Source organism: Motacilla alba, chromosome 6, assembly GCF_015832195.1.
Source record: "Motacilla alba alba isolate MOTALB_02 chromosome 6, Motacilla_alba_V1.0_pri, whole genome shotgun sequence".
NCBI lineage: Eukaryota > Metazoa > Chordata > Aves > Passeriformes > Motacillidae > Motacilla > Motacilla alba.
The window spans coordinates 23,251,809-23,265,675 of NC_052021.1; the positions used below are offsets into that span (position 1 = coordinate 23,251,809).

General features: G+C 44.0%; 1 protein-coding gene across 2 annotated transcripts in view; it reads left to right on the forward strand.

Annotated features, from left to right (window-relative positions):
- SUFU (SUFU negative regulator of hedgehog signaling) overlaps positions 1-13,867 on the forward strand; it is an 88,515-nt gene that overhangs the window by 3,089 nt on the left and 71,559 nt on the right. For both annotated transcript variants that reach the window (XM_038140358.1, XM_038140360.1), the window contains exon 2: positions 2,884-3,018. In XM_038140358.1, coding sequence (XP_037996286.1) covers positions 2,884-3,018 — 135 coding nt within the window. The remainder of the gene's footprint in view (positions 1-2,883; positions 3,019-13,867) is intronic.

Genomic DNA, 13,867 nt, shown 5'->3' on the forward strand with positions numbered 1-13,867 from the left:
CTTTGAAGTTGGGCTCTTCCTAATAAAATCCTCCAACGCTTCTAGCTCTTTGTGTGAGTGCATGTACTGATATGTAGATTGCGATACAAGGTCGAACCCTGCCGCGGCAGCCGTGGGCGGGAGGAGGATGTACCACAGCAGTGCCGACAGAGAGCAGTGAAACCTGCCACCGAAACTGGATGAATATCTGTGCTGACTAACCTTTGCTGAGCGTTATTGCCATGGCTGTGGTACTGGGTGCTGCGGGTAGCTGGCTTAAAGCTCCTGCTGGCTGCTTGTGCAGTTGCGGTGGTTTTGGGATAGGTGTATGGCTTGGATATGTGTTCTTCAAAAGTTAATTGGTCACTGCTGCAGGCTTTTAGTCTACGTCTCTTCCAAGCCTACTACATTTCTCAGCGAGTAAAGATGGTGTGCCTGGATCGTTGAGCAGCATGTGAACCAGTTGGTAGTGAACTCTGGGCAGGACTGAGCTCAGCTCCTCCAGGCCACCTGGTGCCACATTGCTGTGGCCACCTCTTGGTGTGTCATGCTGCAGGTCTCCTGAGGAGTTTGGCCTTTGGAGACAAACACAGGATTGCTGGCAGGAGTGAGAGAGAGGTGTCTGGCTTGCCTGGGGCTGTCCTAGGCAGGACTTGCCATCTGCATCAGACCTGATAAGTATGTTTGAGTAGCCCTAGGGAAAAGCATGTACTCCTGGAATAGTCCCTGTCCTGAAAAGGGCAGTATAGAGGTTTCTCTTGTGTGTTGTCAGTGTCAGAGTGCCTGTGTCAGCAGCATTCCAGCATTGATTGTTTGACTTTTCAAGTGTTATTAAACCCAGTTTTGAAGCAGATTTACTTTATGTTGGAGATGCTGGTTGCTTAGCAGTGTTCTCTTCATTGCAAAGCCCACACAACTGCTCTGACCACTGACTAACCTCTCACACTTGTCAGTGCATGAACCTCCCTCACTCCCAAGTCCTCCCAGCCCAGTAATAATTGTGTGTGGCTGCTGCTGGTCACTGCCACTCCTCAAGGGTAAGTGACCATCCTGGCTGGAATTGCTTCCATCTTACTGCTTCCATCATGGATCCCTGGGGGCCTGAGCACTGGCCAGGACATAGGTGCCATGCTCTGAACAGAGCCACCTGGATGGGTGTTTGTGGTAGAGCCCTCAGCCTCCAGTGTGACCTGATGCCAGTGAAAGGGAACAGGTGAGAAAAGGGTGTCAGAGGGGATTTGTTTTTTTCTTGAGTGTTTCAACCTATTGCTAGACTTTGAAAACAGGTTTTTTCAGGTGTCTACTGAAGATCAGATTCAGCTCTGTTCTGGGGTCTGATACACTCTCCCCGTGTTTGCTCACCACTTTGCCTTTTATGCCATGATGATGCCGTTTGTCACATGAGGAGGCTGCACTGTTCTGATGTAGCCTTTCACAATGGACACCTGTGCCACTGCTAGGGGTGAGCTGCTCATCCCCTCTGTCCTGCCACAGTATCCTGGGCTGCATCCTTGACTGGCCTGCTGGAGAAACTGCAGCTGGTCTCAGTCACCATGATGGCCTTATATGCCTTAGGAAGGGAAAGCTGTCCTACGTAAAGTCAGTCACATTATACAACTGCTCTGTTTTTTTGCCAGCAGCAGAGCAAGGCAGCACAGCACACCTGTGGAAAGGCCTTTTAGTACACCAAGTTGATAAGCTGTTTTGTTCAGACTTGAACAAGGTTGGGCAACAAGAGGAGGGCAGAGGATATAAAATAGTGTCTCACTGTCACTTGGGCTGGATCCATCTGTGCAGCCACAGAGACTGCGTATCATGATACACAAACCCTCAGGACAAGTGAAGGAAGCACAGCCATGCCCTGCAACCTGCAGATGATTGTGTCAGGATTTAAACAGACAATAGACATGAGAGGAATTGATGTGTAGAATAATTTGTTCCAATGAATGGGGTCGTGTGAGTTTGGATTTTCCTGTTTGGAGCAGCTGAGAGTTTTACTTGAAGACACAGTGTGTTGTAGGCACAAAGTGGTTAATCAGCTGTGCCATAACTGCTTGTGGTAGGTGTTTTGTGATTGACAGGGCAAACAGCAAAGCAGTCCAGCATGTTCCTTCCTTCAGCAGGGAGTTGTCCTGTCTTTGCTCAGACAGAGGTGACACGAGTGGCAGGAGGATGTGCTCTGCTCTCTGCTGGCACACAGCCTCAATTCCCTGTGCCTTGTAGCAGGAAGGGTGGCTGCAGGCTTTGATGGTTGCTGTGTAGCATAACTTGCCTGTGCTGCATTGACTTTTGAGTTATGTGCTTTTAAGGAAGCCATTCTAATGCTGGTGCAGAGGGTACAGTGGTGCTTTTTACTCATTCTTGGTTAATGCAAGTGGTGTATTTTTAGAAGTTTTGCTGCTAGTTTTACTGAGCCAATGTTTTTCTCCTCCACTGTTTGAACTATTTTGTCTGTGTTCAGAAGTACGGATTACTCTCCTCAAAACTTAGTAATTTAAAAGTCTGCTTGAAATAGCATCACATTTTTTGAGATATGTGCCTCTGGACTGAATTAGGAGTTTGCAATGCAGATACAGCCATTGCTCTTTTACTAGTACAGTTTTTCAATTTTCTTTGTGTTTTGTGAAAGCTTTAATGTGATTTTCCAGAAGTTTTTGTGCTTTAACATTAAAAACATTTTTAGCATGTTGCACACATGTACTTTGTCTTCCTGTGCTCAAAGCTTCCTGGACTTAACCTAGTCTTTCTCCTCAATATTTTTTTTTTTTTTTTAAGAGGTAATTTGAATGTTCTGATTTTTATTTTAAACCAAGTCTTTGTACAACCTCTTCTAGCACCTGGGGAGACTTAACCTTTGTCTTGAGTGAACTAACTTACGTAAGAATTTTTCTGTTTTTTATGCAGGTTGGGAGGACCTGACCCTCTGGACTATGTTAGCATGTACAGGAACCTGGGAAACCCAGCACTGAATGTTCCTGAGCACTGGCACTACGTCAGCTTTGGGTTAAGTGACTTGTATGGAGACAACAGAGTACATGAGTAAGTGTCATTTAGGTTCTGTAGCTGTACGTTGTGTTTTGTGGTGCATTTTAGGGGTGTGTGGGTAAAACCCTGTCCTGCTGCTCATATTATTTGAACAGCTGGTTTTCTGTTGAGAACACCCTAGCCCGGGTCTCAAAAAAGATGATGTATGCCTGTTCTTGTATGTAGAGGACATTCTATGTTCCCCTATGCAGGCTTTGAATGCAGTATATTTCCTTTCACTGTTGCGTGGGTTTTTGTTTAAATTTGTTTTAACTTGTTGGGAAATTTTCTTTTAACTGTTTGTCTTGTTGTGTTTTTCACACTCTGTAATCTGTTATGGCTGTACACTTAAATCCTGACCTCTCCCTGTGCATGTTAAATGCCTTCCTCTGGAAAACTGCTGTAAGGGCATTTTTGCTGTTGCTGGCACAGCAGTGTTACTGTCAGCAGACTGCCACTCCGGTGGCTGCTGTATAAAGTGCCAGTTTGTGTAACAGAAGCCTAAAACTCTAATTGTTTGACTGTCTTTTCTCCAGTAATTAAATTATTATCTTAGGTTGTAAGTATGAATGATTTCTAGCGGGAACTTTGGATTTGATCAAGCAGGCAGCATGAGCTAATCCTATTCTTTCATTAGCCAACCTTACTCCTTAATTCCAGTGGAAGTGAGTAGCAGTAGCCAGGCCATCATGATTTTGAGGCTGTGAACATGGCCTTTTAACCAGCCAGAAATGGCACAGTGTTTCTGCTGTTGCTGTTTACTGAGACTATCTTTGCACTGTGTTATAGTTGCAGGATAAATGTCCTTGATGAATGGTGCAGCAAAGGCTCCCATTGGTTCACACAAGCTTTCCTCCTTTTGTTTGTCTTGGTTAAATTCAGCCACCAGGTTTTTTTCCATTAAAGTGCTTCTCTTGCAGCAGCAGCAATTGGGCAGTTTCTTTAACTTTACCCATTCCTCAAGGCAGTTTCTCCTGTTTTGTTCTCCTTGTGTTTGTGATTACAGCACTGTTTTTCAGAAAACAGGTCTGGAGTTTGTACAGGATTCTAATGTCACAGAGATCTGCCTGGGACATTTAAGCCACCATTAACAACAATTCCCAATCAATAGTTGCAGGGGCAGAGGAAAAGTAGGGCAAGTGAAAGAAATGAAGTTTGAGGCTTCCTTCCCTCCCGAGAGATCTTAGTGTGAACATGTAGGCATTCACATGGTGCTTTTGTTCATAGATCAGGTGTGTGTTTCCCTTGTCTCTGTGTGGCTGGAACAGCATCCCCAGTTCCACAGCACTGTGTCCTTGTGTCGTTTGCCCTGAGATGTTCAGCTGTCTGCAGTCTGTCACCTTTAATTTGGCCTCCTTCTTGAAGCTACAAAGCTTAATAGTATTTGTCCTATTGACTAGGTTGGTTCTGCCTTGTGTCCAAAAGTCTTAATATGCAATTATGCGTGTGGTAGAGCTGTCAAGACCTACACATCTCCTAAACACTGAACCTGAAGTTACCAGCTGGTATGTGAGCACTGTAGAGTGGCTGAGAAAAGATTTTCAAAGGAGCTGAGCACTTACCAGCAGTTCTCACTCCCAAGAGCAATTGCTGTTTGTTAAAACTGCTCTGGAAATTTGATGGCTGTGGGAATTGCACATCACCAGCCCAGCCCTGGGTGCACACTGTAGGAATGTGGTAGATTTTCCTATGCACTCAGGAGGTTCTTTTTCTCTGACAGGGAATTTAATAAAGCTTTATTTAAGAATATATGTCTCTTTTTCACTTGAGGGGCTTTGGGATTCTGCTGTCCCAGGTAAAGTGTGCTGTAGAATGGTTGGCAGGAGCATGGGGTTGCAGGGCTGTCGTTTAAATCTTCAGTATATTTCCTTTAAAATCAGTGTGGCACTCTGCTCAATTGCCCTGGCCTCTGGAGACAGGAAAGGGTTTGTATTTTTTTTTTTTTTTTTGTTTCCCAGCTGTCTACAAAGAGTGCAGAGCTGGATCTGCTTGTGACAGTCAGCAAGATTCCTACAACATGGATGTGCTTCCATAGCCTTGCTGTCCTTCGTACTTCAGAAAGGGAAAGATAGAACACTGCCAAAGGTCTTGTTAATTGCCCAGTTTGGGTAACACGTAGCTTACTTCTTGCAGACCTCTCATGGTTATACAATACAGTCTAGAACAATTATAATGCAATATTAAATGAAAAGGACTTTTTGATTTTTTTTGAGTGAACTAACACTGAATTGGAGGCCCTGTATTTTTATTTATAATGGAATAGCAAACAGATGTAGCAAATAATGTGAAAATGTTGACTTTAATTTATATTTTTTAATAAGAACCTGAAAAGTCTGAAGTAGAGCTCTCCCGGTGCCTCCTTGTTGACAGATTTATTTTCAGTTAAAGCAGCGCTGTTTCCTGCTCTGCTTACGTATCAGCTGTACTCTGCTTACAGAACCAGTCTGGTTTTAAGAATCTGTAGAATAAGATGGAAGAAATCTAAGAATTTCAAACAAGGAAACCTTTTTCATTTAAAACCCCTCAGTGTTTCATGGTATATTGGCAACCATGACACCAGCTGTGCTGGGCTGACAGCTCTAAAAATCCTAAATCGTGATGTCATGACAGTGTTAGGGAGCCACAGGCTTTCAGTGGGATTTCATGCCAAGCTGCTTGCATGGAAATAAGTCTGTCCAGTTGAGCATGTTGCACAACTTGAGTGGCAGCAGAAATCCTTCCAGGATGTTTTTGCAAGTTATACTCCATTTTTAGCTTTTTCTATCTTCTTTCTAATCAAAACAAATGTGTGACTTCTTGAATCTATTCAGCAGGGTTGAAGTAAGGCCTTTTTTTCCAGACTGTTCTTGTATTCTGAAGAGATTCTGCACTGCAGTGGTGAGTGTGTGCAGCCTGCTGGTAGGAAGCATGTGGCCAGTGCAGTTATGGGAGAGGAGATGCTGAGTCCTGCACTCTTTCCAGCCCTTGCTGGCAGTAACTGCCCACGGCAATGCCAGCAGCAAGGACCGTGTCCCTGTGTGTCTGCACAAAGCCAGTGCCTCAGCTGGCAGTTGCAGGTCCGTGCTCTGATGCCAGACCATCAGCGAGGTCAAGGGACAGGTGCCTGATCATTCCTGCAGTTTACAAACGTTATGGTGACTTCTTCCTTGGTGGAGAACAGGTGCACAAGGAGGGCAGCATCAGCAGGTGTAGCTGGACTCGGATTCCATCAGTGGCAATGCCAGCTTCAGCTGAGTGCTGCCTTTGCAGCAGCCCTGGGGAGTCTCTGACCCAGGAGGCAATGGGCAGGACCTGATGCATAGGAAATTCCACCTGCAGATGAGGAAGAACCTAATTATTGTGTGGGTGACCATGCACTGGAACAGATTGTCCAGAGAGGCTGTGGAGGTACTAAAGAACTGTCTGGACATGATCCTGTGCCATGTGCTCTGGGATTACCCTGCATGAGCAGGAAGGTTGGACCAGATGACAGTGGTGCCACAGTGTTTGCCAGTCCCAGATTGTGCTGGCACAGGTTTGCAGGGCTGTCCAGGGACTAAGAAGGAAAATGTGGTTTTCCCAGACTGGCTTCTGACTTCAGTTTGCTCTAAGGCCAAAGTTTGAATCTCCACTTAACTGTTCTGTAGTTTGAGTGCTCATTCTTTTTCTTAACACTTTAAAGAAGTGCGTGGAAAGTGAAAACCATGATGCGATAGAATTCCTGAACACCTTGAATAATCTTATTTGTATTAAAATTACAGGGTTGTAATTCAAAGCTGAAATAGAAAGTAAGGCTTAAATTATGGATAGATTGAGATAAGATTTTTATTTGTGGTCTTTCCACATCCCGCAAAGTGACATGCCAACTGTGTTTTGATGTTTACTACATCAGCTTCATACTGACAAGGGTGGTGGGGTTTGGGGTTTCTTGGTTTTGTTTTCTTTCCTGGCCCCTAGCCAGGAGCTGAAGTGCAGCGTTCCATTTGCATAAAACCGGAGAGATTACAGCTGCCTTCATCTCTATTACAGATGCAGGGTACCACCCGCTGAGACAACAGGTTCCAACTTGCTGTGGTCCTTTTGATTTGTGCTGCTTTCCATTTGGATCAGGAGGGAGCGGTGCATGCCGGGATAACGTGTTGTCTCTGTGGGTGGTGCCTCCCTATTAAAGGTGAGGGTAAGCATGAGCCTTTCAAGATCTTCAGTCCAGCTTGTGTTCTGCTTGCTTGTATAGATCCTCTGAATGACCTTAACTTGTAAAAGGGCAAGGATGCTTGTTAGAGTTGGGAGGAAGAAAAAGGAGCGCAAAAGTGGATCAGGTAACCAATACAAGGCTTGCAGAGGGGTGGATGTTTTCTGGAAGGCTTTTTCTGAGTATAAAAGGAGTTTGAAAAGAGTATTTAGAAAATAGCCTGGAAGTTGGAACGAGTGCTCTCTTTCTTTTGAGTGCATGCTGGCTTCTCCTTTGAACCTGCATGAATGTGGGATGGAGTGGTGCTGACAGCTATCACTTTAGTGGCCTCTTAGTTCTGTAGCCTTTCATAAATTTAAAAGCTCACTGCCCTCAGCTTGCCAGCATTTTGCCTTAAATTTTGCTATTTAATAAGTCCCTAAGTGCTTTATAAACCACATGCCTAAAGCACTGCTGAAATATTACACCAAACTCCAAGGTAACTGAATGCTTTTATAATGGTGGAGAGTGACTCTGCCCCTCTTTGTTTTCATGATAAAACAGAGGGCCTTTTGGAAGACAGTAAATTAGAGAGAGGTGGTAGATCCATATTTTAGATAAGACTTGTAAAGTTCAGCATGTCTACCTTGAGAGGTTGCTGGAGGTGAAGCATCTGCCCTAGCTAAAGAGAATTACATGGAAGAGGATATCAGTGAGCATCAGTTTAGGAAAGCAGTACAAGAGGTAGGACTTGGAGGAGAGAGGGTCCAAGGTGGGCACCATACTCTGGACTTCTTTTTCTTCCCAGATCTTGTTTGCCTATCAAAGACTGACCCCAAATGTAATGCTTCTCTGTTCATTTGGTCTTCTGTTTGAGGCAGAGGGGAGAGAGGAAAGTTCATGGCAGAGTGCAAAGGGAGAGGCCGTAGAATTAAGGAATTCTGTAACAAAAAAAAAAATTCTTTCAGTGATAGTTTATTTGAGAATCTGTCAGAGTAGGAAATAGTAATTTAGCTGCACAGCACAATAAAGTCTGTCTTTTAATGAATTTTGTTTGTGATTAGATTTTTCTTCATACCTATAAAGATATGAGTTAGAATGAGCTTTTCTTAAAATTAGGGTACTTTTAACAAGTCTCACCTGTGTGAGACTTAGAAATACACCTAGAAATACAGGTGTGCTTCTACTGAAACTTGCTTACTGGGAGCACCTGTAGAGCCTTCTTTTCTACCTGGATATTTGTTTTTGGTTTTTGCATACTTTGCAGAATTGTGACGTTTTTGGGACAACTCTTCCTCTGAAGGATTGAATTTGACCAATGAGTTCAGACATTTTAAAGAAGCATATGCACAAGTGTGATCACATAGGGTTCAATTCTCTATTTCCTAGACAAAAAAAAAAAAACCCACAAAAACCCCAGTTAAACCAAGCATCAATGCTTATTTATGTCCCAGTGAGGGTGTCCCTCCAGTGACTGCCGTGCACCAGAACCCTCTAAGGCTTGTGTTTCACTGCTGGAGGCAGACCTCCCCTGAAGCTATGGTCACCGCAGGGAAATCTGATTTTCCTCCTCCAAGGCAGAGTGCACTTGGCTTCCAAATGCCACTTGCTGGAGGTAGTTAGTACCCCTGATGAAATGGAAGATGTGGGCCACCTACGGAGAGCAGCCCGCTCTGTGCTGCGGTGTTTACGTGCAGGGGCTGTGGGACGAGACCACTCTTGAACTGTGCTAGATTTGGAATGGGTTTTTTTAAGCATTGAAGGAAATTCATTTAAGGTTTACAGCACAGTAGTTGAATTTACAAGAAAGACTGTTTTCAATTAAAAAAAAGAAAGGGAAAAAGATTGGAAGAAGGTTTAGTGCTGAGCATAGGAGGCAAACACCACCTTCTGTTCGGTTGTGTGTCTGTGCTCCAGTGCTGCATCCTGTTAGGATGAGCCTCTTGCTGCCATGCAGGGGAAGGGGCATAGTACTCAAAGTGGATGATTTTATGGGGGTTTTTTTGCCAACAGAACTTCCACATTTATGATCTTGGCACATTGGAGGAGAGTTGATCTGAGGCATGGCTTCCTTACTCTGATCTCCAAGTTGGGTTAGTGCTGAATGATGTGGGAGAGTTTGCAGGCTCTGCTCTCCCAGTGAGTTCAGCCTGCCGGGAAGAGAAGTGATTGAGGATCAAAACTGGGTCTTCTAGTGAAAGATTGCTTTATGTGATAAAGATCTGTTTATGCTGTTTTTAAAAATCAAGAATTAAAAAACAGTCAGCTTTTTTTTTTCAGTGAGACATGAAGGTAAAAGTATTTTTGAGCAGTGCAGCCATTCCAGCTGTGAGATCATTGACATTTTTTAATCCATTTTCTGCCTGGAATAGAGATACTAACAAAATAAAGGTTTGAAGAAATAGATCCGAATGCTGTTATTCTTACCTAATCCCCTTTGTTTTTTCCTCAATGCATTTTTAGTGTTGGGAACATGCCTTCTTGACTAGTACTAGAATAGTGCATGTTTCTTGATGAGTCAGCGGCTACAATTGGTAACAACAAATTACCACTGATAATAAAGTTACCAATTTTATATGGAATTTGAGCTATTGGTGTTTCTCTCTTCTATGCTCAGTGGTGATGACCTAACTCAGCTGCCTCTCTACTGTCATCTCAATTTTGAATCAAGGCCCAATAGGCAGTGACACCAGGCTAACAAAAGAGGGCTGCAAATCTTGGTGGTCTCCCATTCAGATGGTATTGCCTTCCTTGGACAAAGGGGTGAGTAGGGCTCCTGAGTGCCACTCTGCCTCTAGGGATGGTAAACAAGGAACGGATCACTGGTGGGAGGCATTTTTTCATCACTTGACAAAGCTGGGTAGATGGGATACCACCTGACAAAGGGCTGAGGTTTAAAGGAAGATTTTGCAAGGGCTCTTAAGAACAAAAAGAAAAAAAAATAGGCCAGAAAACTGTTTTTTTTCAGGATGTAAACAGGGTGGGCGGAGGTGAAGGGGGACTTGGCCATTCTTGGGGAGCTCTGATTTAAGCTCAGAGGATACAGACAAGGGAAGGAGGGAAGAGTGCACAGATGGCTCATTGTTTTGTCTAGCTCAGCATTCTTGTACTGCCAAAGTGAAGGGCAATTGTTTTAAAATCCTTTTTGCAAAAAGTGCTCTTTGCTTTCCAGCTATCCCTGGTCCCTGAGATGCAAACTGTAAACCAGAGGGACTGGTCTTAAATGCCCATTTGTTTTGGAGGGTTAGTCCAAGGGGCCCTGGGCAGTTGCTGGGTGGCAAGGCATTGCTTCTATAAAGGAATGGGGGGAAAAGAGTACTCCTGGGAAAAATGCACTGCAGCATTTGGGGAGGAAGCGAGAACAAAAGGATGCACACGGAGGGCCTGATGCAGACCAGTGTCTGGCTTGGGGGCCTTTGCCAAAACTATGAAGTGTAGCATGAAACTGGCACATACCTTACCTGCGATGAAATCTGATGTACAGTATAGTTTTCTTACAGTATTTCACTTTTTTTTTGTATCAAATACTTTATTGGTATAAAGAAATACTGCCATTTCTATACTGTTATTCTTTCTACTGCTCTAGTTGCACTGGCACTTCTCCTTCCCCTCCTCCCCTGTAAATTGTTGTGGCCTTTCTGGAGCAGGGGCCTTTTTTGGCATAGTCGACAAAAATAAACCATAAAGGCAGCTGTTGTTATGAATAAGGCTCAACAGGGGAATTTTACCAGTAGAACTACAGCTATATAATTATACTGGTAGACTAGTTACAGTAAATTTCCTCATGAAGACAAGCCTTAAGTTGACATTTCCTAGCTAAGTTGAATCCATATGTATAACCTTCTTACGTAAAAATAATATGTCTCTGGGCCTTGAATTCCTTTTTTACCCAGAAGAGTAACATTGAGCAGAAAAGCAAAGTATTTAGTGTTCAGAGATAGATGAGGGATTTTCTCCAACAGAATGGTTGTGATGAGCTGTATGCTGACCTCTGTGTTTTTTACTGGGCAGGTTATTCCTCCAAAAGTGGTCAGGAACACAGGAGAGTGTTCCTGCTTGCTGCACTCAAATGTAAGCAGTACTGAAATATGCTGTAAGAGTTGACATCTCTCTTCCAACTTTGCTCCTGTTTGAAAGACAAGCTGAGCCATTTTGCAGTTCCCATAACTGAAATGGTTTGACTGAGAAGCAAAACTATTTTGCCACTACTAAAATTTTTAGGGGTTAGCCTGGAGCCACTGAAAGGATGAGGGAATGACACTTTCTTTCCTCCTTTGTTTGATTTTAAAGAGGCAAAGATTTATTTTATCCTTTTGGACATTGTCTTACAACAAATAGAGTTCATGTAACATTCACAAGCCCTAGAAGTTTCAAGTGCTTCAAAGAAAAGACAGTCTTGCAGGAGAACTTTAACACTTCAAGGCAAATTTAAAGAAAATATCTGTAGTAGACTTTTCGTTGCAGATGTTTCATGTTCCCCTTTTGGGAGTCTTTTACCAGCAGTCCAGTGCTTTCTTTTCCCTGGAATTACAGCTCAAGCTCCAAGGATCTTTTGCTGCCTGCTTAGTTGATTAAGATCTCTCATGGTGCTCATCAGTATATTTTAAGTGCACCCGTTGCAATGTGTAGCAGCTCACCAGGGAAGGCAGAATTGTCTGGGTTTCTATAGCTGATGAAGTGAAAGATCAGGGATTGAATTCAAGATCCATCAGGATCAGAGAGACATAGGTGGGTTTAGATTGGAAGGGACTGTAAAGATCTTCTTGCTCCAATCCCTGCTAGACCAGCTTCCTCAAAGCCCTGTCTGGCCTGGCCTGAAACACTTCCAGGAATAGGGCATCCACAGCTCCACTGGACAACTCTGTGCCAGTGCCTCACCACACTCACAGTAAAGAATTTCTTCCTAATATCTAATTTAAACCTACTCTCTGTCAGTTTAAAGGCATTCCCCCTTGTCCTTTCACTTCGTGCCATTGTCAAAAGTCTTTCTCCAGCTCTCCAGCCCTTTGGGTACTGGAAATTGCTCTAAGGTCTCCCTGGAGCCTTGTCATTTCCAGGCTGAACAGGCCCAACTCTCTCAGCCTGTCCCCAGTCCTCTGAGCATCTTCATGGCCATCCTCAGGACTCGCTGCAACAGATCCATGTTATTTTTAGGATGAGAGTCCCAGAGCTGGATGCAGAAGTCCAGGTGGGATCTCATAAGAGCAGAGTAGAAGAGCAGAACCACTTCCCTCAGCCTGCTGCCACACCTCTGGTTGACTTCCTGGGCTGCAGGTGCACCTTACTGGTTCACATCGAGCATTTTGCCAGCCAGCAATGCGGGGGTGCCTACAGCCTGCTTGCAGGCTTTTGGAGTTCAGGCTTCTAAAAGCTCCTGAATATCTTTTATGCCCCAAGTAAATTTATTGCTCAGCTGAGAACTTAATTGTATGAGAGTCCTAAAAGTGTGCTCAAGGCTATGCTAAAGCTGCTTCTTGCATGATTTTTCCTGTGGTATGTTCTTTAGCCAGCAGGAAAGTAATGAGAGACACCAGTGTTTATATTCTATGTAAAGTATTGGAGTCCTGATCCTCGCCTGAGACCTTTAAGCAATGCTGAAAAATACTAACTGTAGCTGTCAGTGGCTTTGAAGGTTTTTTCCATATTCTTTCCACCCTCCTGTACTGCTTTTGAAAGGCGCTTTTGTTATGCGAATAGGTTCCTCCCAGCAGCTGCAGAACTTTCCACAGTAGGAGCTAGGAAGCAGCCAGCAGACACTGCAAGGAAAGCTGGTGCCCTTTTCCCGGCTGCTCACCAAACACAGCACTACTGCCCTTCCCAGCCACGCTGGCTCACACTAGCCCTGTGCTAATGTTCTCTTGCCTGGTGAGGTTGCAGCTGAGCCTTTGAGTGAAGTTGTGCAGATGTATTACCATTCTCTGTCTCTCAGAGCTAAGGATTCAGATCCGATAGGAAGTGGGATCCATGTGCAGATGGAAGTTTGTCTTCTCTAATGCACTGTGTCGTGCAGTGACTGTGTGCTTTGTTGGCAGAATTACCTCCAGCTCAGGCCAAATGAGAGCCTTGTGGAAGTGAAGGATGAGTAGTTCTGAAGTGCAGCATAAATAGTCAGCTTAAGTAAAATGTTACAGATCTTGATAAGTTTTCTTTTACATTAGTGCCTTCACTCTTGTTCTGTGAATGCAATAGTAAATCCTTATTGTACTCCTAGCTTTTCTTTCCAGATCCTTTCAGTGGGCATTAAGATGATGCAAGTCTGCTGCAACTTCCCAGGCTTTTGCAGTGAAACTGTTTGCACTTTCTTTGTCAAGAAGCACAGCCTCACTAGTGGTGCTGGTTGTGGTGATTCAGAACCTGCTCTTGACACCTCACCTGGGCCGAGACTGATTCTGCTGGCCATGAAGTGGAAAGCCAGAGTAGCTCTGTGGAGAAATGTGTGAGCCCTTGAGCTGAAACACATGTCAGTAGTCTGGTTACTTGATTACACAAAGATTTATTTATTTTTAATAAGTTGCTTTGGAAATCATGAAGAGAAACTGGTTTGGTCTTGTCAGTTTAGTTATAACTGCAATGTGAGAGTAAGCCATCACCTACTGGTATAGCTACCAGGCACCATAAAACAGAGAAAATAAAATGCAAACTGCCCTCATATGAACATCTTTTGCTGGAGCAGGGAGTGACATATCCCATGCAAACTCCTGTTTCGTATTTGGT